This window comes from Maylandia zebra, linkage group LG4, assembly GCF_041146795.1.
Source record: "Maylandia zebra isolate NMK-2024a linkage group LG4, Mzebra_GT3a, whole genome shotgun sequence".
NCBI lineage: Eukaryota > Metazoa > Chordata > Actinopteri > Cichliformes > Cichlidae > Maylandia > Maylandia zebra.
Window position 1 is genome coordinate 14,599,078 of NC_135170.1, and position 26,936 is coordinate 14,626,013.

Sequence of the window (26,936 nt, forward strand, 5' to 3'; positions counted from 1 at the left end):
TTTGTTTTTATAGAAAATTTTTATTCAACATACATTTTCCAGCAAAAAGGCAATATACAGGAATAGTTGTCGTACACTGCTGCTACACTGAGGATTTTAAAGTGGAAAAGATCAAATTAAGGTGTGATTCTGCAGGTCATCTCTGTACTGCACTTCTTAACAAGACAAACCAATGCAGTTAGTTTTTAAAAGAAAAACAATCCAAATGTAACAGAGGGGGAAAAACCTGTCAATGGTACATCAGGAACGCAAAACAAACGAACAAAAAAGAAACCTACACACAAGAAATATGAACACCTGGCTCCTTCTGTACCCAACAACAAAGGCGTGTGTTTCTCTTAAATTTTACACGTTCATATTTTTAAATATACAATTCTTAAATGTTGTCTGTACAGAGCCAGCTATGCGCTATTAGGGGTGCATTCCATCTGTGCTTTAAAAGAAAGAAGAAAACAAAACCTGAAATTAACAAAGGAAAAAAGAAATTCATAGGGCTTAAAGTGTTTCTTACAATGCTGGTTTTTTGTCTCCAAACAATCCTCAAACCAGTGGGGCTCTAAGTGTCTGCAGCTCCCTACCAAGCACAGCGCAGTTACTGCTCCCAACCACCAGGGGGCGACAGATTCAATCAAGAAAGAAGAGAGGTTGCAGCTTGCGTATGTGTGTGTGTGTGTGTGTTTTACAAGAGGAATGACTGAGAGGACCGGGGGGGGGGGGGGGACACAAACCTTTAGCAACCCCCAAAAAACTAAAAAGGAAGTCATCAGGGAGGTAACACATATCTGTGCGTGTCTGTGTGTGCGTGAATGTTACCTAGCAACTCACAATCAGGAAAAAAAACAAACTACTTTTGCCAGACCTGAGAAACTTCTAAGGTTAATTTCCAACGTTCAAGAGGAAATACAGACAAATCGTATTTTTCCCCATTTATTTTAAACAGATTCTGTTTTGCAGATTTTTTTGTTTTTAATAATACAAGGTTTGCAGAAAGAGACAAAAAAAATTTATTTTTTCCTCCAACCAAACTAAGTGGAAAAGAGAACTTGAGCGTAAACTTGGAAATACTGATTTTTGTTGCTCTGTAGGGATGGGAGCAGAAAATATAAGGAAACCTCATCATAAGAGCAAACCAGAGAACTTCAGGGTGGACGCCAGCCCGCAGCTGCTTTTGCAAAAATTATTAATAATTTTAAAACGACTGCATGTCTCCATCATTTCTGCAAGTCAGTCCTCCAAACAGCACACTCATTGACCTCTCCGCACAGCAGTGTGACGCCCCTTTGAACAACTTTATTTAAAAACAACCCCCCAAAAATTGTGAAGGGGGGAAAAAAAAAAAAGCTGTAAATGAGGTGGAAGTGAAAACTAAGCCTAGAAGTTCATATTTATATATGAAAATATTTATATATAGCATACATATTATATATGCTATACTGTGTCGTGATTCCTCCTAATTTTTTTTTTTAAACCATAAAATCCAATTACACGTCTCCCATTTCTGAACAGGCAACAAAAAGCAGTCAACAGGCAGACAAGCCAGAAAAAATAACCGAACAGCCTCAAACGTGGAGGGAGACGATTTTTAAAAAAAGGGGGGGGAAAGGGAAAAGAAATAAAATGTACAACAAAATAAACAGTCAGTGGTTGGTGCGGTTTATTTTGTGGTTGAATAATCCATCAGCTGCAGCAAGATCCCAATCACTGAAGACATAGTGCCGGTGTAGAGCTGTAGAGGTGTCCAGGCGGGGTGAAGTGATGAACACACACACTCTCTCAGTCTTTCTCACGCACAATCACACACACACACACGGTTGTTGGTTACAGTCTGTGGTTATGGTTTGTTAAAGTAGGTAGGGATGAAGGCGGAGCAGGAGAGGATGAGGAGGACCAGGGGAGAAGGTGGGGGTGGGGGCTGCTTTAGTTGTGGATCTTGATTGCTTTCTCCAGGTAGGTGTAGCGACCTCTCTTTGGAGCTTTGTTGAAATGATCCAACCCTAGCCAGGGGCGCGGGTGGGACATGTTACCTACACAGGAGGACACATCAGAGAGGCCATTAGGAGAAGTGACAGCGCCACCTGCAGTACAGAAATCACATGAACAGTAACAGGAGCAGTGGGAGTATTTCTGTAGCCCGCGTGACATCGACATTAATCTCGGGTGTCGCTGACACACCGGCCAATATTAGGAATGTGAAGAAAATAAAGTCCAGTTTTAATGATTCTGGTGACTGGGTTGGGCTACACACATCAAAACTATCGACTGCAGGGGAGCTTTTGGCCATTTTGATGCAGTTACATTACAAATAAGAACCAATCACTGCTGCAGTGAACAAAACACCAGAGGTGCCGTGTCACACTTGTAAAGGAATCACTAGAAAGGCAGTGTGGTAAATACTAGAAATACACATGCCAGCCGCTTTGTTAGGTACACCTGTGTAACTGTTTGTTCTCACACACGCACACACGCGTGCACGCACGCACGCACACACACAGATCTAATCAGTCAATCACATGACAGCAACTCAGTGCATTTTGCCATGCAGACATGATGAAGGTGACCTGCTGAGGTTCAAATTCAAAATCAGGGAAGAAAATGTAGCATGGTTGTTGGTTTCAGACTGAGTGCTTCAGAAATTGTTGATTTGGTGGGATTTTCCCACACAACCATCGCTGGGGTTTACAGAGGACGGTCCGAAAAAGTAAACAGGGAAGCAGTTCTCTCTCAAATAAGCACTCGTTACATCCAAGGTTACAGAAGAGCATCTCTGATTGTCATAGCCTGAAACAGATGGGCTACAGCAGCAGAAGACCAGCCCAGATGGCACTCCTGTCAGCTAAGAACAGGAAACTGAGACTACAATTTGTAAAGGTTTGCAAAATTTGGACCACAAAAGATCAAACCGTCTTGTCTGAAGTTGATTTCTGCTGTGACATTCAGATGGTATAATGTGGCAAAAACAGAATGAAAGCATGGATCCATTCTGCCTTTTATCTACACTTCAGGCTGTTGGTGGGGGTTTAGTGGTGTGGGGGATATTAGTACCAAATTAGCATCATTTAAACACCACAGCCTCGCCAAGTATTGCTGCCGACCATGTTTATAACCATGCACTCGTCTTCCAGCAGGACAGCAAATTATGTCACAAAACTCAAATCACCTCGAACTACTTTATTGAATGTGACGATGAGTTCACTTTACTCAAATAACTCCCACAGTCACCAGATCTCAGTCCAGTAGAGCACCTTTGGGATGTGGTGGAACGGGAGATTCACATCACGGATGTGCAGCCCATAAATCTGCAGCAGCTGTGTGAAGCTGTCATGTCAATGTATCTGAGGAATATCTCTAGCACCTTGTTGAATCTGTGCCATAAAGAATGACGACAACTCTGATGGCAAAAGCAGATCCGACCCAGTACTAACACAAGGTGTACCTAACAAGGTGGCCAGTGAGTGTACATAAAAGGTCTTTAAAGTTCATTATTAGGTGGATAAACTTGTATAAATATGAGCAGCCGTGACATTGAAGTGGTGCATGACGAGGCACTGTCACAGTTTCATGCTTTTGTTTTATTTTTGTGTTTGGCTCTAGCCTGGTGTCGTTCAATCGGCGCAGTATCAGTATCAGCAGCAGTTACACTGGTATCGCTCCCAGTAGCGCCGCAGGCAGTAAATACCTGGCTGTGGTTCAAAGTCCTTCAGGTTGACCTCGTACTCATCCTCATTGATGTACTGATGCCGACCCATCATCACAATTGCAAACTTGAACTGAAAACACACAGAGACAGACATCTGGTGGTTAACTACCCCCCTTGTTAACACTTTAATTATTTCAGCATCAGGAGAACGCTGTTTAAGAAGAAGCAAACCAACGACGACCTACCTTCTCAAACTCTTTCTCCTGGATGTCCAGCATGGTCTGGATCCTCCTCATCACCTCCCGAAACGACTCACCCTGCACAAAGGAGAATAGGATGGCAGTGAGTCAAGAAGAAATAAAATAAATAATAATCCCCACATTATGTGGTACAAGTAAACAAAAAAAACACACCTGTCTGATCTTGAGCAAGAAGGGAATCCCAAAGGTGCCAAAGACCTCCTTATGGAAGTGAGCAACAGGAATTAGCATTTCAGTGTCCTTATCCAAGTCCACCTGGTCCAAAGGAATCTCCTGAAAAAGCCAAGCAGCACAAGAGAGATGAAGGAAGAAAATAAGCTCAGATCAAACCACTGACTATAAAATGTAAAAATAAACACACTGTTTTTACTGACACCTGGTGGTCAAAGTTTTTAACGCGCTGTAATGACGCAAGAGCTACAGAGAAAACTGAGCCAGAAGCTTGGTATTTAACCTTTAACAAGCATGAAGTAATGCTTCTACTGCTAACTGACTGGCTGTGAGGGCAAAAATACAGTGTCGGCCTGACGGCGTGTTAAGTGGAAGTTAAGCGGCTAACATAAAATAAACGACACAGTGAAACGCGCTACACAGGCAACGCCTCGCATAAACACTCACCTCTATTCTGAAGGTGCGGCTGGCAGCAGGAGATAAACATTCTAGCAGCTCGTCCTCCTGGTGAACTCCGATGATTTTATAGCTTACTATCTCTAACAGCCTGCAGAGGGAGAACGAGGGAGGAGGCATTAACGCTCTGCAGGAGCTTCTCAAATGCAGCAAAATCTGATTCTGACATCACACCAGGGAAAACAAGAAATTCAACCAAACTAAAGGGAAAGGTGCCAGTGCAGTCACAGAGAGCAGGTTTACAGAATGAAATGGGGCTGTGCAGGCCGCGGTTGCTGTGAGGGTTGTAATTGTCAGACTATAATTTTGTGAAAAGTGTTTAAAAAAAAAGGAGAAGCAGCACACATTTCGCACGTGGTTAGGATTAGATTAAAAAAACAAATCAAAGGGGTTAAACAAAAGCCAAAATGTTACCTGGATCAAGATGAGTGGAAAACTAAAGTGATAAACTTCACTACAGACAGTCTAGGCCACAACAACAAGCACTCAATCTCTAGTGATTTGCCCAGTGTCAAAGATAATGTTCAAAAAGCTAAAACGGACCATAGTGTGCTCGATTTTTTAATTTTAACTCAGTTTACCATCAGATGCAAACTCCCCGTACGGCAGAACAGCTGGAGCAGCTGTCAAAAAGTTCTGATTGCAACCACTGAGAGGAAGACAAGCAAGCCAAACACAGATGGATACCTGAGCTTCTCAGAGCCATTTTCAGACAGCTCCACAGCCTTTTTACATTCTTCCAAAAGGTCCCGCACACAGCCGTGCTTGTCAGGGTAAAGAGTAATCTCCTGCAACACAAGAAACAGTTTCATGTCTATGGTTGAATCACAGAAACATTTTTCCTTATGTAAAGGTTTTTGGGGTTTTTTGAGTGTCGTACCTCCTCTCTGAACTGGCTGTTGAGCCATATGGATTTAAAACTCCTCCTGTTCTCAAAGTCTGTTATCTTCATCTTTAACTGAGAATACATAATAGAGAAAAAGAGAGAGATAAAAACAAAGTTACTCCTTTTGTGGACTCGTAGGATGTGGCCTTCGATTTTCTTCTGCTAATCTGGGGCCGGGTCACTGGGCCAGCAGCCTAAGCAGAGAAACCAAGACCTCCCTCTCCCCCAGCCACCTCCTCCAGCTCATCCAGGGGAACTCAAAAGCGTTCCCAGGCCAGTTGAGAAATGTGGTCTCCCCCGTGTGTCGTGCGTCTACCATGGGGCCAGGGTAACATGAACACCTCAACCAGCAGACATCACAGTCAGATGCCTGAACCACCTCAACTAGCTCCTTTCAACATGGAGGAGCAGCGGCTCTATACCCGGTCCCTTTCAAATAGCTGAACCCCTCACCCTTTCTCTCAGGGAGAAATTAGCCAACCTTCAGAGAAAGCAAATTCTGCCTTTTGTATCTATGATCTAATTCTTTTGGTCACTACCCAAAGCTCGTGACGTAGGTGAGAGTAGGGACGTAGATCAAGATACAAATCCCTGTCGCTCATGAACAAGACACTGAGATAAGTCATCCACCTGAGGATGTAACTCGTTCCTGGTTTGCAGGAAAAATTTGAAATAAATAAAAACTTTCTCACAACCGTTTGTGTGTTAAAAGTTCAGGTAGTCAGAAAACATTTTTACCCCAATGACTTTGTTTTCTATCAGACAGCATTTTATATTTTATAACGGAGGAAAGACAAAAAGACATTTAAGATTACCAGAATTATTACCGGCACTATGAAACACTGAGCTCCTTTTCAGGGGAAACACCAGTTATCTTACTCGAAAGAGAGAACAAAGACAAACTTGAAATCCTGACACAGAAAAAGTAGACAAACCAGTCCTACCTGCTGGTAGTAGAGTTTCTTGGGCTGCCGAGGCTTGAAGAATTGCAGCAGGTCCCGCAGCGTTCCCTCATAGTTGTGTCTGAGAGGATTCCCTGGACCGTCCCTGTACCTGGCCACCACACCACCAGGCAGGGGGGGAGGACAACAAAGGGGAGGGAAGAAGGGTGGAAGGAGAAGAGAAAGAAAAGTGGGAGGAAAAGAAGCAAAGAAGCAGAGGTGGAGGTGAACAGCAGAGCAAGACGAAAAAAAAGAAGCACAGAGGGAGAGGGAAGAGTAGGAGGAAAAACAACAGAAGACAGGTGGAGGGGGGACAGGTTATGCAACATTTCTACTGACAACTGCAAGTAATCAAATCAAAGGCAAACCTGACAAAAGCTACGAGTCACAACACTATTCAAACGCGGTCTACACGTTCCTTTCTACATGTCAAACAGAATTACAGGATTTTGAGTTATTTAGGAAAAAAACAGCCTTGAAACAACACTGCATTATTCATTAAACTACAGGCCGTCTTTAGCAGATTTTCCTGGCTCCAAATGAGCCTTCTGGGAGATGACTACGCACGTCGGCGAGATCGATCTATGTACAGTGAAGGTGATGAGTCAGTTATTTGGCCCAAATCCATGTGGTTTCCTATTCTTTCTGACCATCAGATTAAGAAGCAGCATAACACGCTTCAGTAAATAAAACACCAAAAATAACGAAACCGGTCAGAAACATTTTGTCACAGTCCCTCTATGCAGGAAAAGCCTTTGTTTAGTATAACCTTTTTTTTGTCAAAACCACAAAAAAGGGATAATTACGCTACAGCAAAAGCATAATTACTCAGTTATGTGCAAAGCAAGAACTAAAGTGCTCTCCCTTGTAGTTGACTTCATGTTCAGTGTTGTTTCAAAGCCCTTAACTGCATTTTTCCTGACTATAAAGGCCATATTTTGGCTTACAGTGAGAACAACGGCTTAAGAAGAAAAAAGAAAGAATGACAATCACTATTATGCACTGTTATTGTTACTACATTTACGAAGAATGCAGTGTGTGTGTGTGTGTGTGGATGAGACAAGCCTCCTACCCCTGTGACTTGAAGAACTGCAGTAGCATGGGATCTGTGTTCAACCTCTGCGCTACAGTCTTAGCCACCTGACAAACACAAAAACAGACAGTTCATGACGGGCCTGTCAGATTTCACCTGTCAATCAAATTTAATGCTAGCAGGTGGAGGGGGTGGGGGACAGCAGAAATCCACTCCCGGATTAACAGTAGCAGCAAAAAATAAAAATCAGTCTTCGTATAATGACTCGGCAGCTTCACATGAGTATTTTTTAAAAATAATAAGAGTTAATCAATATTCATCCAAAGAACCTCAACCGATCGTACCTGAAAATAGTTCATGCGGTTCGACAGTGTGACCACAAAGCCGGGGTCGTTGTGGATGGTCTTGTCGCAGAAAATGACGTCCACCCGGTGGTAGAGATCCCGGAAGTAGTCCTTGGCCGTAGGCAGCTCGCTGCTGTCGTTCTCTGGGTCGTCCCTGTGGTGTTGGAGAAAGGTTGGAAAGACAGTTTGAGGTACGGGTTGTGTTGTAATGACGGGAAAACAGAGATCAGTGTGACAGAGGGAAGTGTGAGTGAAGTGAAGGTAGAGGTCAAGGACAGAAAGCGCAGGTCAAGAAGTAAATGAGGGCACAAGTAAAGCTAACAAGTTCTGCAACAATTTCTCAACCAGAGCGTCATCAAAGAGAGACATTTAAAACGAAGGCAACTTGAAGCGTGTCGACCTCGGGAAGATATCAATTTGGCAGATTTCTCAAAGCACAAGTGCCAAAACCCCCCAAAACAACTTACTTCTGGAAGACAATGATGTCCCCGTCCATGAGCTCGTCCAGGGCCTTGTCCAGAGAGACATCATAGTCCTGTATCCGCTCTGTTAGATTGGGCTTTACTTCCTGTAACACACCAAGCATCGGGGGTTATGCAGTCAATTTATCTGCTAAGTGCAAGATAGTATTTATTTTTGTGGCAGATGTATGTATGTACCAAGGCCTACATATGACAGAGTGCAAGTGTGCACATGAGAGCCTAACACAGCTTCTGTGCCAGATAGAGGACCTGAGAATGTGAGAGTGTGAGGGAGCAAGTGAGAAAAAGACAGGAGTGTGTCAGCGACTGGGCGTCACAGAATAGATCACCTCATAGAGGATAAGGCTAGTTTCCTGCTGAAATCCTGCTCTCTCACACATGACTGGCAGCAGGTCTCCTGGTTAGAGGGAAAAAAGAGAAGCAGAGAAAAATCTCAAAATCTTTACGTTCACTGCAGACGAAGAATTCACACACTGCACCTTATGACAGGGTACTGAGGTTATAACAGAGTCACGCTTACTTATTTTGCAGGATATAGGTGTGTAGATATGTCCACAATAATTTAAGCTTCTGGTTTTGGGGTCATACATCTTCAAGAACAACATGACATCATCTAGAAGAGAAAAACAAAACAGGGCAAGGTGAAATCAGCAGCTATACAACACGCCTGCCAAAGAAGTGGTTGAGGAGCAGTATAGCTTCAATTTGCATAAATATTGTTCAACTGAAACACTAAACAAAGCACAAAACGCCACTTATGGTTCTGCATTTGTGTCTGTTGGTGCAGTTCTCCAGCTATGCAAAGGGAAAGATTGAGCGAACTGAGAAACAAAGAGATACGTCCAAGCGTTTGCAGCCTTCGGGTTCACTTAGTTCCACTATGAAAGTTGTTTTTCACAAACCACAAGGATCACCAACACCACGTAAACTACATGTCTCGCATGTCTCTGACGTTGACCACAAGTGGCAGCAGGCAGCTACAACATCGCACTACAAACAGTAGCATGCCAGAGCCTTTAATCAGCAGCTAAACACAGTGTTAATAATCATAAACACTCAGAACAAACCCATCAACATTCAAACCGATCAGTAACTATGTTACTGAGTAACTAGTACTCTACGTTTATGACTGTGACCTCTAAGGCATTGTGTCGATTATTCTTATCTACACGGTACCAACACAGGCAGCTATGTAAGTGGAATCAAAGACTGACACCTGAAGAACATGTTTTCTACAAAAATGATATTTTAAAAGTTTAGAGAAAAGAAAGTGCTAAGACTCAAAGTCTGATGATGAGCGCCGATGGATGGAGAACTTACGGTCTTTATCAAACTTGGGTAACGTGGCCCCACTGGCTGCCATCTCTGGATCTACAGTCTCCAAAAATATTGTCCAGGGGTTCTCATTGTCACTCAAGTCGATCATCTGAAACACAAAAATGTTCCAATCTTTAAAAAAAGTTTCTTATGTTACATTTAACTGAGTCATAAACTCAGGAGTGGTCCCAGGAATTAAAGTGACATAAAACTGTTGCATTATACGGAAAACTTGTAAAGAAAAAAAAGACTTGTAAACAAACTGAGGATTTTTTTATTTTATTTATTTTTTTAAAAAGAGAGATTTGACAGGTGATTCTATACATGGAGTAGTTATCCAGGGATTCAAATTAAACTCAATTTAGATAATGATTCATAAAAAAAAATAATTCAGGGAGTGATAGTTCCTTCTAGAACCCGTGCTCTAAATCCTGCATATTTTTGAACTGATCTTAGCACAGTTGTTCTGGTTCACTGGCAGCTTTCTTTCATTATTTTAATGCAAAAAAAACTGGCTAAAGCATACAGGAATTTTTGAAGATGTGTGCCACAGGTGCAAACACCTACCGACTTGTTGCAATCGGCCTCGTAGTCGAGCATGGCAGGTCGCTTGGTTCCGTTGCTACGGGCCTGCATGGGCCAGAGCCTCATCTGGTCCTGTGGAAAACCCTGCGGCACATCAATACAGTTTCAATTTGCGTATAAGATGTGGGAAAAGCAGAAACGTGTTGAGAAAAAGACATCAAGACTAAAATTTCCAACTGGTATTTACTGATCAACCGCAGGAAGCCAGAATTTAAGCAAGTGTGTGTACATGTGTGCTCCGCTCTGTTGACAAGCTAACAAGCCCTCTCTTTCAGCCTGGGGTCCGAGCGTGAACCTGAGACACAGCATGTGCGTGAATGCGGTTTCTTTCACAAATATTAAACTTCCACCGAGTACAAGTTACTTTGATGAAAGATAAGTTTACTGACTAAACATTTCATGCATCTTGAAATCTACAAACTAAAACTCTTCGCAGTTAATCTTAAATGGTTTATTTTATTCTTTAATTTAAAAAAAAAAGTTAGAAATTTCATCCAAATATCCATCACCATCAAAGAGCATACAGTCCCACAGATGCCTCACCATGGTCTGGGAGAGGTTCTGGACAAACTCTTGCAGCGTGGAGCTCTTCAGGACCTTGAAGACCGTGTACTTCACTTTCTCCTCGTCGTACATGTCGTTGCCCTGATGACCGCAAAACTGGTCCTCGGTCACCATCTGCCCAGAGAAGGAAGATGAACAGCATTAGTATAACTGGACCAAGAACCAAAGTGTGAAAAATAAGAGACTAAAGACTTCATGCAATGAAAACTCACTCCCCCACACCCAAGTTATCTCTAGATCTCGACAAAGCAAGAGCTTCATTCTTTGTATCCACACTGGTGGTGACATTTCACTGCAGCAGTCAGTAGCTAACACACACACACACACGAAATCATAATTATGTAGAGCTTTCTGTTTAGAGGGGTGCTCCACTGCTAAGACTTTCAATGAGGTGTCAGTTCTGATGGCTTACAGGCAAAGTGCAAAGCAAAGTTTCACACAGCCTCATTACAGCCTTTAAATGTTACGCTTATCACCTCTTCAGAGGAAAATAATGAGCGTAATTAGCCTTTGTGCTGCCTTAATACTCGAACAAGTAAGTAAGTCAGTGCTGAAAAGGGTAAACCTTTATCATTTAACAAGCCATTTCCTCATTATCACTGACTGCTCTTCTCCCCATCTCAACCACACAGAGACCGCCAAACCAGAGCGAGAAGACCTGCAGTTGTGCGTGCCACTTGTAGGTTACACCGAGTCCAACAAAACACTCGAACACTTTGCTCGACAGAAAGAAGAAGCTTCCGTTTTCCAGCCCGTCGTTAGCCCGACGATCCGATCCAACATAAATGTCTAAACGTCATCTACTCGTTTTCAAAAAGGCAAAACAGTTCATTCTTATCGCACTGAAATCCAGCATTCATCCACCTATGAAACATATCTGCCCCGTCTAAAGGTGCACGATGTTATACTTTGCATAGCTTCTCACGAACTAAGCTGTTTCTGTCAGGCCTCTTATGGAGGTCGACTTTATTGGGTTCAAGTTCGAGCTTCAACAGAACAAATATACTGATTAATATGAATAAATAATCCGGGAAGTACCGTACGAAGTCCTGCACCTTTACACACTTTAAGCAATAAACACCAAACCATCCAGATTACAGTATGATGGCGTAAAACGGCACAAGCTGCTAGGTGTGGTGTTTCGACACAAATGTGGCTCTACCTGAAATCCACAAACACAGCTTCAATTTTCTCCTGTACTTCCTACACTGTAGGTTTCTCATGTGCTGTATACTAAATTATTCAGCCACCCAAGTATTTTGATCGCAAAGTATCAAAGCACCACAGAGCGCTTAAATAACCTCCGATTCCCTACCTGGACCTGCATGTAGAGGTGAGCCTCTTGGCGTTCCTTCCTCTTCTGTGCCTCCACCCTCTTCTCCTCCTGCAGACGCTCCACCAGTTGCTGGGGGATGTCCACGTCGGTCATCGGCTGGAGCACCTCGCCTGAGTGTGGGTAAAACGGCAGAAGTGATAATTTAGTACAACAGTATTATTCACTACAGTCACCTCCATGTGAAACAGGAATTTTATTTGCACTCATCAGCTCAGAGGATACCTTCATGTGTTGCTGGGAAAGTTTCTCATACCGATGTTTTTTAAATGACGAGTGAAGAAGGACGGATGTTTACTTACTGAGCTTGGACTCACGGATGTAGACCAACATGTACGCGTTGGTGCAGTGGCGGACGGAGAGGTCATCGTCGTGTCCGCCGTAGTTGTGTTCTATGGCCTCCTCCTTGGTGCATCGTGACACTACGTCATCATCAAACTTGCACCACTGCAGAAAGAGACAGAATGATAGACGGAGACAGATGGTGATTGCAGGATGGGGTCCCAGCCAGAGGAAGCCAGAGGAGGATGAGGAGCAGAGGCGAGATAGGGGTGGGGCAACCACCAAGGATTGGAGTGGAAAAAAGAGAAAAACCAGAGAGCACTTAAGACAATCATTGTCACACAAACCTAAATGCAGAATTAATGTAACATCACACTGATGTGTGTATATCAGAGGGGTTTACTCGATGAGTATGAGATTAAGAGTCTGAGCTGAGAGCTCGTGTTTACATCCGACTCTTTACACTAACACATCTTTTCTGACAGCGTTTATTCCACTAAACATCTAAATTGTGAAACATCCCTTTTCTTACATTAGGTGATATCGTCTCACCTGTCAGGAAGCTTGTGTGTTCTGTCATTTTCAGTATAATAATCACTGCAGACCTGGGAGGCACTTATTCTGACTCTCAACCCTTGGATCTTAATGCATGCAGCTGTATGTAATTAATAAACACTTAAGGTCAAGAGGTAAGATAACATAGCTCTGAATTCCTCCACAACATAAACTCCTTTTTGTTTTTTTGTAAATTTGAGCATTTTTGGTGAAAAGTGCAGAAAAAAAATTGTTCTCACTATTGGATCCTTGACACTCACTTTGCCGTCTCCTTTGGGGTTAAGATAGACGACGTAGTGACCGCCATGGTTGTCCCCGCTGTGGACTAGCACAGCGTGGAGGATGTAGTTGGCTGGGTCCTTTGAGTCTGGCTTCTGGAGGAACTCGTCCAGAGGTAACTGGTCTGGAAACTCAAATCTAATGAGCACAGAAAGATGGCGAGGCGTTAGAGACAAAGAAATTGAGAAGGAAAAAAAAAAGAAAAAAGGATGAGGTAAGCAGCAGTATTTAAAAAAATGGAAAGGTAGAAATAAAAAACAAATAATGTGAAAAAACAATGTGTAGATTAATACAAAAAGGGTCAAATATCAGCCAAAAAGTAGCATAAAAATGGAAGAAATCAAGAGTAAACTTGAGCATATTCAAAACTACTGTCATTCCACACCCACACCCGTGTCTCCATGTACGTATACAAAGCCCTCAGGATGCCAGTTGGCTGTAGCATCATCACAAGGATGAGTCAGAGCTCATCGAAATGGCACAGCAGAAAGTTAGCACTTCTAAATGGTAGCGTTTGCTACAAGTGTCACATTATTTCTGCTGGATTCTATTTTTAACACCATTAACTGTACACAGATTGATGGCACAGAAAACAATCTTGGTTCCTTTCTCACCGTCTGAATAAGCGAGGTCAGGGCAAGCTTTTCACGAGTGTAAAGCTCAAGTGACATTCCTCCTTTAACCTATGCTACAATGGAGCAGACCTTCTCTAAAATTACATTCGAGCAGCACAGTTACTGTCTCATTGTGTGACGGGGAGTTATCAGGGTGCGTTCTGCACAGTAATTCACAAGTAACCTTACTTCAAAAACTATTTTTAAAGCATCAGCTTGTTTTTTTTCCTTACCTGTCATTGATCTTGATGTTTTGGTCAGTCTGTGGGTCGTACATGAACCTCATCAGCTGCAGATGGAGGATCGGAGGGAAGGTGAGGAACTTCACTCCCTTTTCTGCTTCCTGCGACGCAAAACAAAAATGAGTCAGACATCTGGTGAGGACATCCCATTGACATTAATCCTGCCATTATAAACCCTTTCAGCTTTAGGCTGCTCATTTAAACCATATCAAAACAAGGCAGGTAAACAAGCTCCAGATCTTATTTTTAGAGCTACATATTTCTGTAGCTTGGCAAGAAAAACCGGAAACCTACTGATCCATTTGAACACGTCTAATTTTTGGAACACCAAATATTTTTTCACAATGACATAAAAACTAAAATTTTAGTCCACTTTGCTTCAATACCAACAGCATGAAAGCAACAAGAGCCAACAAATTGCAGAAATACTTCACCTGCAGCCCGTGTTCTCCTGCGTCATATTTGTTGTCTCCATCTAACTGCTCGGTTGCCACATAATCTTTGAATGACTCAAAGACTGGAAAGAAGCAAAGATTATATTTAGAAAATCGCCGCTTTGATATGTGTGTGAAAATCATGATCATGCAGGACAAATGTGCCACTGATCAATAAAACACCACATTTATGCTACTCACTGTTCTTCTTTCCTTTTATGCTAAGCTGGATGTCATAGTAGTCCTCTATCCGCTCAGACCTGTAGTCCACATGCTTACACTGGATATATGACTGCAGAGTGACACACACACACACACGCAGAGTCAGACTATACGATATGAGAGGCGAGTCAGAAACATTATTTCTCATCGGGTCACGTCTTGATTTACCCTCAGTCTATTCTTAAACTGGCCTTGTTCCAGGCTACATCCTGTGCTGTGTTAGCCTACATCATGTCGCTGTGTTTACAGAATCTACTGTGCGAGACGTGCTGCAGAGACATTACTGAGCAAAATAAACACTATAAATTTCCCCTCATAAGAACAATATTGTACAAAAGATATGCAAAATATGACCATAACTAAAAGGGCGAGTCAGCTAAGAGGAGGAAGAGACGGAGAAAGAGAGATGACATACCACCATCTTTCCTCTGAAGAGCTTTGGGATTGTTCCCTCAACACAAGTGCCTTTCATTTTGTTCTCTACGTTGTCCAGGAGCTGCAGTGCGCGCGCGCGCACACACACACACACACACACACAGACACACACAAACAGTAAATACTGTCATCTGTTGTTCACCGTGCATACAGGACCTTTTTAAACGTGTATAGGAAACTCACCACTCTGCACAGCTCCTGCACATCATGTTGCATGAAGCTATCTAGTGTTTCCCACCTGCACGTAAAAACACAAACACCAAGTGAGAGAATACAACCAACCGTCACAACGCTTATTGTGAAATTCTGATGGTTGACCCACATGTCAAGCATGCAAGGATCTAATAGTTTTGCTTACAACACATATAATATTCTAAGCAAGTCCTAACTTACCCAAAGGACTTCGTGAGCTTCTTGGTGCCAACCGGTTTGTCGCTGTGTTGCAGCTCGTAGAAAACCCTCTGCAGTGCCAGGGGGACGCTCTTAGAGGAGTCATCTCCTTCTGTGGGCATCATGTAGACCGCCTGGGAAGGATAAGGATGCTCCAGGATTACAACTTTTATATAAAACTAATCATCTTAGGCTGACTGGACTATTTTTGTGAAAACATTTACTATATTTAAACTCCAGATATGCTACTGGAAAATTTCAAAAAGCACTTTGATCGTAGAATTAAAAGAGCCAGCATGGGAGCAATGAAACAAAAGCAGCAACTATAGTAGAACGTTACAAATAAATAAATATGCATGTCATAAAAATATATATATTTTTCAATATGTAGACGATGATATTTGAAACTGTTTCAATGCTCATTTCCACCAGGGTCATTCGCCCTGGGTCAGTAGCATTTTCTTGGCAGTAGAAAGTTGGCACGTGCAGAGCTTAACAACTGAGCTTGTTGGCTAAAGAAAACAGCAGTCGTGTCTATTGGAAATATTTCGCATTTGGGGGAAATAAACACAAGAAAGCCGATATACAAGATCCACTCATTTAACCAAGCACCTGAAAGGTGGAACTACTATATCAAGAATTAAGAGCTTTGTGTGCCTCATGTCACATTACAACCTGCTTATTCTTACTTGGATGAAAAATTAAAAGCTTTATGACCGTATTGAAAGTGGTGCTGAGAATCAGGGGGTTTAAAGGTATTTTAAATAATCAAATCTATTATGTTAAGAACCCTATAACAGATAAGAAAAACAGCCACAGCCACACACAGTCATTAGAAGCCACAAAACAAAACCTTACCCGTCGTAGCTGGTTGGTGAAGAAGAGTGTCTGTAGCAGGCTGTTCATGTAGCAGGTCGCTCCTTGGTTCTTAAGTCCAACATAGCCTGTGTGTTTCTTTGAATCCCAGCTGGTTACAGAGACCAAAAACTTCAGTTAGTTATAAGTCATAAACCCTGAACAGAACAGAGAAAATGCACATGGGAAATAGTTTATAAAGACAAAAATAAACGACTCAAATAGAACACAACATACGCCACTCCGTGTGGGGCATCCGCCTGGACGTAGACTTCGAATGTAACTTTGTCGTCGTCGATGAAGCCCCTCTCTGGATCGGTCACATCCTGAAATGCATCATTGCAAAACAGTTAATCTTTTTAAGAATAGCAATTTGTAGTAATGAAAGAATACAACCAGGCCCAAACAAAAGGTTAACAAAGTGGTAACTGCTGAGCGAGAAGAAAAAAAAAGAACCCCACCAACACTCACAGCAAAAATATTCCACTGTTTCTTTGACAAAAGTAACAGTACATTAATTTCTGACAGGTTTGTGTACTTACACTCCAGGACATAAAGTTGGAGAAACCCCAATCGTTCTCTTTGTGGAAGAACAGGTGGCTGATCCTGCGGCTGAATGACTTCTCGTCGTCTTTGTGGTTAATGATCTTTAGCATGGCCTGTGCGTGGCAAGACCATGACCTGAAACACCAAAGACACGACACCTGAATACTAAAGAACTTTTTAAAAGTTGTATTTTTTCCTCAGGAACATTTTGGCGGCACTGAAATCGGCACATTTAGAAGACTGCGTAGGCTACGACGTTAAAACATAGGAGAGCAGGACCAGCAACCTGTGCAAACTTATGAGCCAAGTAAGCCATCCAACACTGTTCCACTTCAGCTACTGAAAAACATAAAACAGTGTTGTGCACGGTAACAGGATAAAGCATCAGATGCTAATTTTACATCCTTCCACACCATTAACCAAGATATACCCAAATCACCAACAGCATCTATGCATCTCTCAGAGTGGCATTACAAACTGAATCAATCTATAAGCCTCACATTTACATCTGTGCCCTCCCAAAGCTTTCAGTTTACACACCAAAGATATATTAAGAAGAGAAAATATAAACCCAAACACACAAGGGTATTTAAAAACCAACAACCCCCACCAGGGAAATAGGGCTGACAGCACATTTTCTAAATGAAGTTACGCAGCTGAGTTGCACAAAAAAGAAAGAAAGAAAAGGGCAAAAAAAAGTGACATTCGATTGTGAAAAATGACATTTCATTGTGGGAACTGGCAGCTGTTTGTCTCAAGAGAGGCATAGAAAACAAAAGCTGGGTTGCCACCAGAGCAGTGGTTAAAACCAGCAGCTGTGACCCCGTTAATGCAGCAATACCCAACCGCAACACAGGACGGCTGGGCTGTAATGTCGGAGCACGAAAGCTGTGCAGGTTTCAACTCCTGCTACTTCACACAGGGAGCGACGGGAAAGTGGTGAAGGCTTTAGCCTGCCACGATCAGCGAATATGAATCGTCTCGACGACTCGATAACAATAATTCAACAACCACTGTGTGGCAATGATGAAAGAAGGTTCCCAATCCAACTGTGCTCCAGTAATCAAAGCAAGCCCCCCTTTACATCAATGCACCTACAGGAGCAGTTATGATTGCGCCATGTTGTTTGGATTTTTGCAGCTATAACACAGACAGTGAAATGGAGCAAAACCTGCGTCTTTTTCTTGAGGAATAATTTGCTCTGATGTTTTAAAGTATTTTGACAACACCAGTAAAAAAACAACAAAGATGTCATAGGTGTAAACCTTCAAACAGCGGGCTGCCTGCTGCTCTGGCAGGTATCCTTCTGTATAGGACACGAGTGAAGAAAAAGAGCAGAGTATTTAAAATTGGTCTAATTGTGTAGTTAAGTTAACATTAAATACCAGAGCTTTGCTAGTCCCAGCTATTAAGCAAACTGGGAAAGAGAAAGATGCCGCTGAAAAACTATGGAAGAAGCTTTGACTGTCTAATAGGACGTCGAAAAGCACAGAAACGATGCAGCAGGATTGCCTCTTTACCTTTCACTAAATTAAAAACATAAATCCAGTTCTAATCTAATTTCACCAGCTCCAAACTTGACTGTGTGCAGTCTTAACAAATATGTTTTCCCATTAGCAGCTGCATTTTACAAAACAGCAATAAAAAGCATTTCCACTGCAGTCTCACAGTATGGGATAACTGCGCCGAGCTGCTGCGGTCCTGCCAGGTACCAGAGACGACCACAACCACTGTGCGTCAGGCCTCCTGGCTACACACTAAAACCTCACTTTCACTTCATTCACTCAGAACATCATATATCACATGAGATACTTGAGAGTTTTTACTGCAGCTTTGGCACATTTCAATTCGGGGCTCTAGGTAAACTACATCCCTCGAAGCGGTGTAGTGGATAAAACATCTGCAGGAAGTTCTTCACAGCACCACTGATCCCGACTTACAGTAGAAAAACCTACTGCAACTTTCAAAGCAGCAGAATTTCCAAGAGAGCATAAAGTGAGTTGATAATCACAGCTTATATCAAAAGGCCCACATCCCAAATCCCTCTTACGTACGTGGAATCTGACTCTGCATTACACTGCAGGAAGAAGCCCACGCTCTTCTGGTGTGGTCGGTCAGGATAGAAGCGCGGCATCACCATTATCTTCCAGGGAAGGTTCCGGACAAAGCAGGACGGGCTGAGCACTGACTCGCTCAGGCGGCTGAAGCGCTCCACCACGAACCGGAAGGTCGCCTCCGACCGCCAGCTAGTGTCTGTGAGAAGACGGGAGGGTGACGCGTTAAGAGGGGGAGGAGAAGATTTGGTGTGTAACAGATTCCCTCTGATTCACTGAGAACTTTTAATTCGATACAGCACTTCTGCTTTATTTGCCCAGTGATCCAAATAATTGGGGTCAGAACTGTCATTATTCCTGGACACCTGCAATCCGACAACAGAAATACGAGACAGAGTTCCACCCCACATGTTTTGGCAGTAGACGGTTGCTGCAGTCGAGCAGGGGTTAGCCTAAACTGCCCACTATGATGCAACAGTGGTGCAGCACAGTGCTGCGGCACCATTTGATTTTTATTAACCTCATAAGTTATGTTTAACTCACGCTAAAGAACGTAAAAGACATAATTACAAGTTACTTCAAACAACTTCTGAAAACTGGCAGAAGTAAGAGAGCTTACAATTACATTAAATTAGAGAAAATACCGTTTAAATTTAATTCATACACTGCCAATAAATAACATGGACAAGAGTCTTTATGTTTTCCCACTGACAAGCTGTCAGCATTTGAGTTACTACATATAAAGACATTAACTTCAGGTGTAATTTCAACCAGACGACCTACAGTTTCTTCTACTCGAAAAGCTTCAAAGAAACTAAAGCGTTTGCAGAGCTGCACATAATCCTCACCATCCTCCATGTCCTCCTCTGTATTGTTGTGTCCGTCTGCCATGGCCACGTTACCATTGATCACTGGGTTGGCGGGGATTCTTGGAGGATCATCTGTATCCCCAGCTACACAGGGAGAGATAAGCAACATAATAAGACTGCATGGATATGGCGTTCCTGGATAGATTAACATGTTAGACACCCCCTTTTTTTTCCTCTTTACTTGGGGTAAATGTGGCTGAAAACTGCATTCCCAACTTGCAGGTGTCAAAAGGTCAGGAACGTGCAATCGAAAATCCCTCTAGGATTAATAAAGCGTGGCAAGTACTTTTATATGTTCATTTTGAGATAGATTTTGGTAGCCCGACTGAAAAAATCGCTAGCTCCGGGATGTCGGGCTAGCGATATTGCAAGCCCTGTATCTGATTGAGGAATCACTCATCTTTGGAAAAGAGAGTTTATTACAGAGAAATGGCTCTTTCCAAAATAAAAGCTATACTATCCGCTTCTTCTGGGCTATATTCTCAGCAGCATAAGGAGAATCATGTGCTAACAGCAGTCTAAATGACTCGGCTAAAGTTAGTAGCATGCTTGCTTTTTTTTGTCTGCTTCCACTTGTCTTTGCACTACGATGATGTCGGCGTAAATGTGCAGTCATATTCGTTGTGTTCCCGCTAGTGCTTTCAGGTTAATCTCGTTGAAATGACCTTAACGCCACAACACGGCAAATCTCCGTTAACGAGCTACCGCCGATCACTCCGTGCATGGGGCTAGACGGCCAACACGTTAACGAGCTAACTGCGCTAACACACTAGTTCACACCAATGTAATTGAGCATTGCATGGCACATCCAACATACTGTTTTACTTTAGTCCATGACTCGCTTACCTTCAGGGTCATACGTCACATGAAAACCAAAATAATTCCAAACGCCAGATCTGAATGACGTTCAATTTGCCTGTTGCAAGGAGAGCTTAACTTCTGTCTCGCTAGCTTGCCCTGCGCTCTTCCCTCTGACTATGCTGTCTGTGTTGAGCGCTCAGTGGATCTGCGCTCGACAGTGCAGCCTAGGCGGAGTAGTCGAACACAGATTCACTGAGCGCTCAACACAGACAGCATCGTCAGAAGGAAAGTTGATAAAATAAATTACAAATGTTGTATTGTTCGATACATATGCGTACCGAACCGAAAGCACTGTATCGAACGGTTCAATATCGATACGAATATCGTTGCACCCCTAATATATATATATATATATATATATATATATATATATATATATATATATAGTGGGGGATCCTTCTTTTACTTTTTTCTTCACTTTAATGGGAAAACCCCGCTGACACGGGATTTTAAGCCTCCTTTCTCAGTCTGTGTATGACAGAGTGAGAGCAACAGAGAGCGAATGTGTGAGTGTGTATACGTGTGTATGAGCATAACAAAGGCCCAGCGACACCAACAGTAGGCTGGGTAATTACGGATACAATGCAGGATTAAGCAGCAAGTCATCATTCAGACAAAACACACGCGTACAGGGGACAATAATTATCCCAGCTCGGCAGCTCGACGCACAGTCTAATTTACCAAAACACGCCGATGAGGGAATCAGATGCGCGCTGAATCGACTTCAAGGAGTGAGTGAAATCTTCCCGGATCCTGTGATGTCCCAAAATGGGTTGCTTTGTCACCTCGTCTCTCGCGCAAAGTTTTGCGTGTGGCACTCCTCTGTGTCGGTCTACAGGTAACGCTGCTGACCGAATCCTCCAGGAGACTGACCTCATTTACCCAAGCAGATTACACCATGCTATTGGGCTCCGTCAGTCAGCTCCATGACAACCTTTTGTCCCGCCCACTGTGTCAACCTATGCTGAAATGTATTTATTAACGGATCTGTCACCAAAAACTGCAACAGTAAGAGCTGGGTGTTTTACTTATGGGACAAAAATCCACAAAGAGCAAGACTGCAGAGCTTACCCCGACTGGCTTAAACTATAAAGAGAATAAAAATGAACCCCTGTGATTTAGCTTAAGTCTCACTATAGCTGCAGTAACCCTCAAGTGAAAAGTTTTTAGAGAAAAAAAATGCTAATCTTTTCTAATCTTATGAAGCTGAAATCCTTTGGACTAAAAGCAGCAAATGAAAGTTTGTCAATAATCACACTCAATCTTCTCCTCTAATATACAAACTTTATGCTGAGCAAATGGAAAAAACACTCCAGATGTGTGGTTAACCCACACCAAAAAGGTTATAACTGCATGGTTGATCTTGTTACAGTGACTTGGCACTAGGAGGCTACAATGCAGTTTGCTGCATCAGGCCACACTAAGCTGTGTTCCTGTACTTTGAGCAAACTGGCCCTAAATGCCCATAAACAATACTAAGTCCTCACCAAGGTGCCAATTGTACCCCTTAGTCTTGTATTTCTTAGAACCTTTTGAATATAAAGGCATTAAGATTGTTCAATATTAATTTTTAGAGGGACCCATATAAAAGCTTGGCCAGCTATGTGACAGCAACAGCCCTGCTTTTAAATTAGAGTGCGGAGACACACAAAAAAACAAAAACACAAAAAGAGGCAAAATGATTTAGCTTTGCCAAATGAGTGATGGTGGGGCTGCAACTGCATGGCGCCTCATACCATATCGGAAATGGAGTGTGTGTGTGTGTGTGTGTGTGTGTGTGTGTGTGTGTGTGTGTGTGTGGTGCTTCTGAGAGAAGTCAGAAGCACCAGAAAAAGTGAGCAGTTTGTTATGTCAACTTGTCTTCACTGTCCTTGTAAGGCTTCAGTGCACCTAAGGATAAGGTATGATAGGAGAGGGGGTGGGGAAGTCCGCTAAATGCACCTGCTACTAGTGATTAGTGTTACAATGAATCATCAAACAATGGAAATGTTGTGCCTGGTCATTTCTTTATTTACTCCACAGCATGCATGTAACTGCTTAAGGTCATTTGTATAATACGTGCTCCCAAATAACAAGCAAAAGCGTGTGAAAACATAGTAAAACTAAAAGGTCTGAATGACGCAGTGAAAGTGCCCACTGGTCCATACTCAGCCCCAAGTTGACATCATTGTAAACTTAATAAAAATGCTGGTAGTGCTGGTGTTGTGTGTGCAGACTGCTTAAATGACCGCCTCGGACTCCAAACTGAACCCCAAAAACGAAAAAAAAAGAACAAGAAAAAAAAAACAGATCATTAAAAATGGCGAGCTCCATGCCTTTTGGTCTTCCATACAATGAAGCAGCAAATCCCCGCGCTGCCTCTGTGCGGGCCTGGCTTACCGCAGCGGCAACTACCGTTACTTGCCAGCGTTGCTCCACGTTTCACGTAACGACACTAAATACCAGGATATAAATTAACATAAAACGGGATAATGTACGCTTGGTGTTCCACATTGTTATAATTTCAGCAGGGATAGCTAAAAATGTAGTGTGTTAGCTAACACAGGATTGACGCATCTGCGTTCCCGTTAGCCACCTTAGCAAACACTAGCCACAGATTCACCTCAAGGCCTTTATTAGCCAACATTAGCTGGAGTCAAGAAGTACCAGCTATTGATGTAGATTTACTGTTAGAGGAATCGTTTTACCCTCAGCTGCTAAATTATAACCGTGAGATAAAATTTAGACACAAGCTAAAAGCTCGGAGAAAAAAATGCAAGGCCCGGCTCTCGGGCAAAAGGCAAAATCTTAACGATGCAAAATACAAGCCACCATTTTGGAACGCCACACACCCCCTCCGTGCACTAGTTGGCTAGCTAGCTAGCATGCTAGCTAGAGAAAGAACGTAACGAGGTGCGCCTTGGAGCTAATTGACTAGCTCAATATTAGCAGCCGCGCTAGCACCGTTCTTCGCGTTTTACAAGGCGTAACGCGCAAAGTGGATGTTAGTGAAGCAGATACTCTGTTACAATATGGTAACATGTCAAACTTTGGAGACACACCTAACATATTTTTACCCAAATGGTCAACCGATCTCTTTAGCCATTTAGAAACCAGCATTTAATGTACGAGCAATCAGACGATGCTAACGCACACGCTCTCACTGTTAGAGGCTGAACCAACGTCACTTGTCGAACAACAACTAACAGACTAAAGTTTAACGTTATCAGTAAAAAATAAAAACATATATATCACTACTTTATTCGCGGGAGAAGTGATGAACGCAGCTAGCGATAGCTGTCAAAATCACCCCAAAAGCCCACACAGCCAAGTCAGAGCAGAGAGATTAATTTACCTTAGCGTTGGATCCGTGTTAATTGCAACACTAAGCAGACTGTTTACAAACACTTGGGCCACCAACAAGCATCGGGCCCGGAATTCTGTGAGTGCAAGCGGATTCTAGACGGTGGTGATTTGGCAATCTCGAAGCAACAAGCCGATGAACTGTTTATTTGGAGATACGGTTGCCGATCAGAATGAATGATTTATGCGGCTAATCTGCGACAATGTGCGGGGAAAATGCCACCGGTTCTGGATAAACCTGCAAACAGCTGAATATCGCAAGCAAACGAAGATCGTTAAGGACTCGGTTTGCTTGTAACGCAAAATGAGGTCAGCTGAATACAAGTATGCTGCATCGGACGCACAATCAGCAAAAAAAAAAAAACCAACCGGCTATCTCTGCTAGCTGCAGGCCTCCGTGTTTACCGAGATGTTGGGCTCAGTTAATGCGGATAAAATTCCGTGCATTTCTCGTGCAAATGTTAACGTATGGCACAAACCTGGTTAAAAAAAAAGATTAATAAAAAGTCCGTTCACTTTACTCGGGGCCATTACTTACCTTCCATCTCCATGTCCTCCGGTTCACTGAGCTGCTGCTCGCCGGCTTTCTGTTGCTGCTGCTGCTGCGTGTGGTGATGGTGGTTCATGTTGGCAGGTGGCGGTGTTGTTGTTGTAGGTGTGATGCGGTGTTCCCTGTTTTCTCTGTTGCCCTCGACCTTGTCCAGGGTCGACTCGGTGGGGAACCGGGTTCTGGACTGCTGGTGAGGTGTAGTGGGATGCGGAGGTGGGGACAGGTCGAGCCTTGGCGGCCGGGCCTGCTCTGTTGCAAACTCGGCCTTGTCCGCTGTCAGCGCCGGGGAGTGAGGAGGGGAGGTCGGCGGGGGAGCGGGTAGAGAAACGCGGACGTATTTGCTCGCTATTCGCCCAATCTCGGCGCCTTTGGTGGGTGCGAGTCGCTGGTTGACGGCAGGGGTTGCGATGGATGTAATTAGGGGAGGGCGGGGGGACTCCGAAATCGGAGGCCCGCTGAAATTAGCTAAATCAATCCGGGTCTACCCCGGGAAATGTGGGGCAATAAGAGAACTCTGAGCACGACCTGCACCGTCAGGTACAAATACCCTGTTTCAAGCTAGCGCTAAGCTACCTGACACTAGGCAGCCAAATGGTATTAAAGGTACGACAATGAAAACAAAGGCTCATTTGCTATACACACACACATTCAACAACTTTGCCTGCGATATCCCCAGTCTGTGTGCTCCTCCGATTGTCCCTCGTCTGGGGGAGAGCGGAGGAAAAAGCTATCCATTCAAACCAGCTTCCCAATACGGAATAGCACTGATGTTAACGTTAATTTAGAAGTTCGCGGAGACGAGAGTTTGCGCGGCCCGACATAAACCAAAATCCTCCAAACCGCCCTAACACGACAGACGACGAAACGCTGCAGCAGCTCGTTGCATTTCTAGCTATTCCCCTCGCTTCTCGTGAAGAATGTGCCCGGTCATACAACGCTAGCCTGAGCTGTGCGGCTCCCTCAACCCGCTCCTCCCGTTTGGTTTGTGATGTCTGAGGTAAATCTCAAAATGGCGGTCGCGCTTTTCTCTGAAATGTCACATCCGCATGGAGATCCAAACACGGGCCCATCCCCGAGCCAGCTTCTCCATCCACGCGAAATCACACAGGCCGGGTCGTGTGTGTATTAAAGGGAGAGGAAATATAAGAGCTAACGACAATTATTACACGAGTGGGATTGGTTTAATGGCTGTACGTGGCGTGACATTGATTTGAATGGGAGAAATCGCTGAGCTGTGGGGCTAAACTGTGTAAATACGTGGTAATAGCGCGTGTGTGACGTTTTACCCAACAAGGTGACAAAACCAAAAGTTTTCATTGAGCAGTTCTGAACAGATTTACTTAAAAAAAAAAAACCCGTGCTTTCAGAAACATTGTATGGAAACACAACATGATTCAGCCAATAAAACTGTAAAACCACGTGGTTTCCACTGGCATTAAAGACAGGAACCCATTTACACAAGCGGGACTTTTATTTTACAGTGAACACGAATATTTATTTTCCAACTATTGTGCCTGCACAGCTGTGTTAAATTAACTTTTAATATCACACCATGGACAGCTCGAGTCATTGCCAGTTATTTTATTTATTCAATTTTGTATTTTAATGTGTGTTTACCTGGTTATCAGTTTCATTCAACATGTGTGTTAACTTTATGGACTTGGGTTTTCAAGAACTTGCGTGCACTTTCATGCTTGGATGCACTATATTACTCGAGATTTAACTAAAACAGGACAATTAAAAAAAACTGAAATGGAAAAACAACAACTGCGCAATGTATTTAGAATATAATATCATATCCACCAAATAAAATCTACTGCCTTCAAAGGTTATTATAATAAGAAGTCCAAAGTAAACTCGATTCCAGTGACAGTTAACTAAAAGTATAAAATAAACTTTTGAAAAAAAGTAACTAAAATCAAATTTTAAAAAATGAGGTTTAATTTATAGTTTGATTATAACAACAACAACAATACTACTACTAATAATAATAATAAAGACTCTTTGTTTATTCAGACTCTTGATGCCTGCAACAGTGGGTCAAATGAGTCAGATTTTCCTAGGTTGTGCCTGGCAGTTGCCCTTCATGCAATAGTAATGAAAAAAGACTAAAACTAACACTGAAACTAGTAAAAACTAAACTACAACGTAACACTTTCAAACAATAAAAAATAAACTGAAACAGGAAAATCAGCCAACGTGAACTAAATTGAATTTAAAAGAAAAGTCAAAAACTAATTGGAAAATACAATACTATAGTAAAACTGCTGCCCTCCTGCTCTAAGACCATGTTATTTACTTAAGAGCTGATCGCCTGCCTGGTCAGGAACGCGTTAATAAAGTAAATCATCATCATCATCATCAACTTTATTTATAAAGCACTTTAAAAACAACCAC

The 26,936-nt window shown here is 42.8% G+C and overlaps 1 protein-coding gene across 4 annotated transcripts; it reads right to left on the reverse strand.

Annotated features, from left to right (window-relative positions):
* On the reverse strand, nt 1–25,663 carry usp7 (ubiquitin specific peptidase 7 (herpes virus-associated)). 4 transcript variants are annotated; one of them, XM_004560728.3, is made up of 31 exons: nt 24,528–25,663; nt 19,766–19,870; nt 18,918–19,116; nt 16,860–16,998; nt 16,555–16,643; nt 16,321–16,429; nt 15,466–15,596; nt 15,256–15,310; nt 15,053–15,133; nt 14,617–14,707; nt 14,416–14,498; nt 13,973–14,082; nt 13,107–13,263; nt 12,312–12,456; nt 11,992–12,122; nt 10,656–10,790; nt 10,095–10,196; nt 9,531–9,636; nt 8,731–8,823; nt 8,540–8,607; nt 8,196–8,296; nt 7,729–7,882; nt 7,424–7,491; nt 6,355–6,463; nt 5,405–5,482; nt 5,212–5,312; nt 4,516–4,615; nt 4,051–4,170; nt 3,883–3,954; nt 3,677–3,767; nt 1–2,024 (listed from the first exon to the last, which is right to left on the reverse strand). In XM_004560728.3, the coding sequence occupies exons 1-31, from the start codon at nt 24,613–24,615 to the stop codon at nt 1,918–1,920; spliced, it is 3,318 nt and encodes a 1,105-aa protein (XP_004560785.1). In that variant the 5' UTR covers nt 24,616–25,663; the 3' UTR covers nt 1–1,917. The 4 variants fall into 4 exon arrangements, with proteins under 4 accessions (XP_004560785.1, XP_004560784.1, XP_004560783.1 ...); XM_004560727.5 differs by having other exon boundaries at nt 6,355–6,457; nt 13,086–13,263; nt 24,528–25,662; XM_004560726.6 differs by having other exon boundaries at nt 13,086–13,263; nt 24,528–25,661.
* Nucleotides 25,664–26,936: the final 1,273 nt, after the last annotated feature.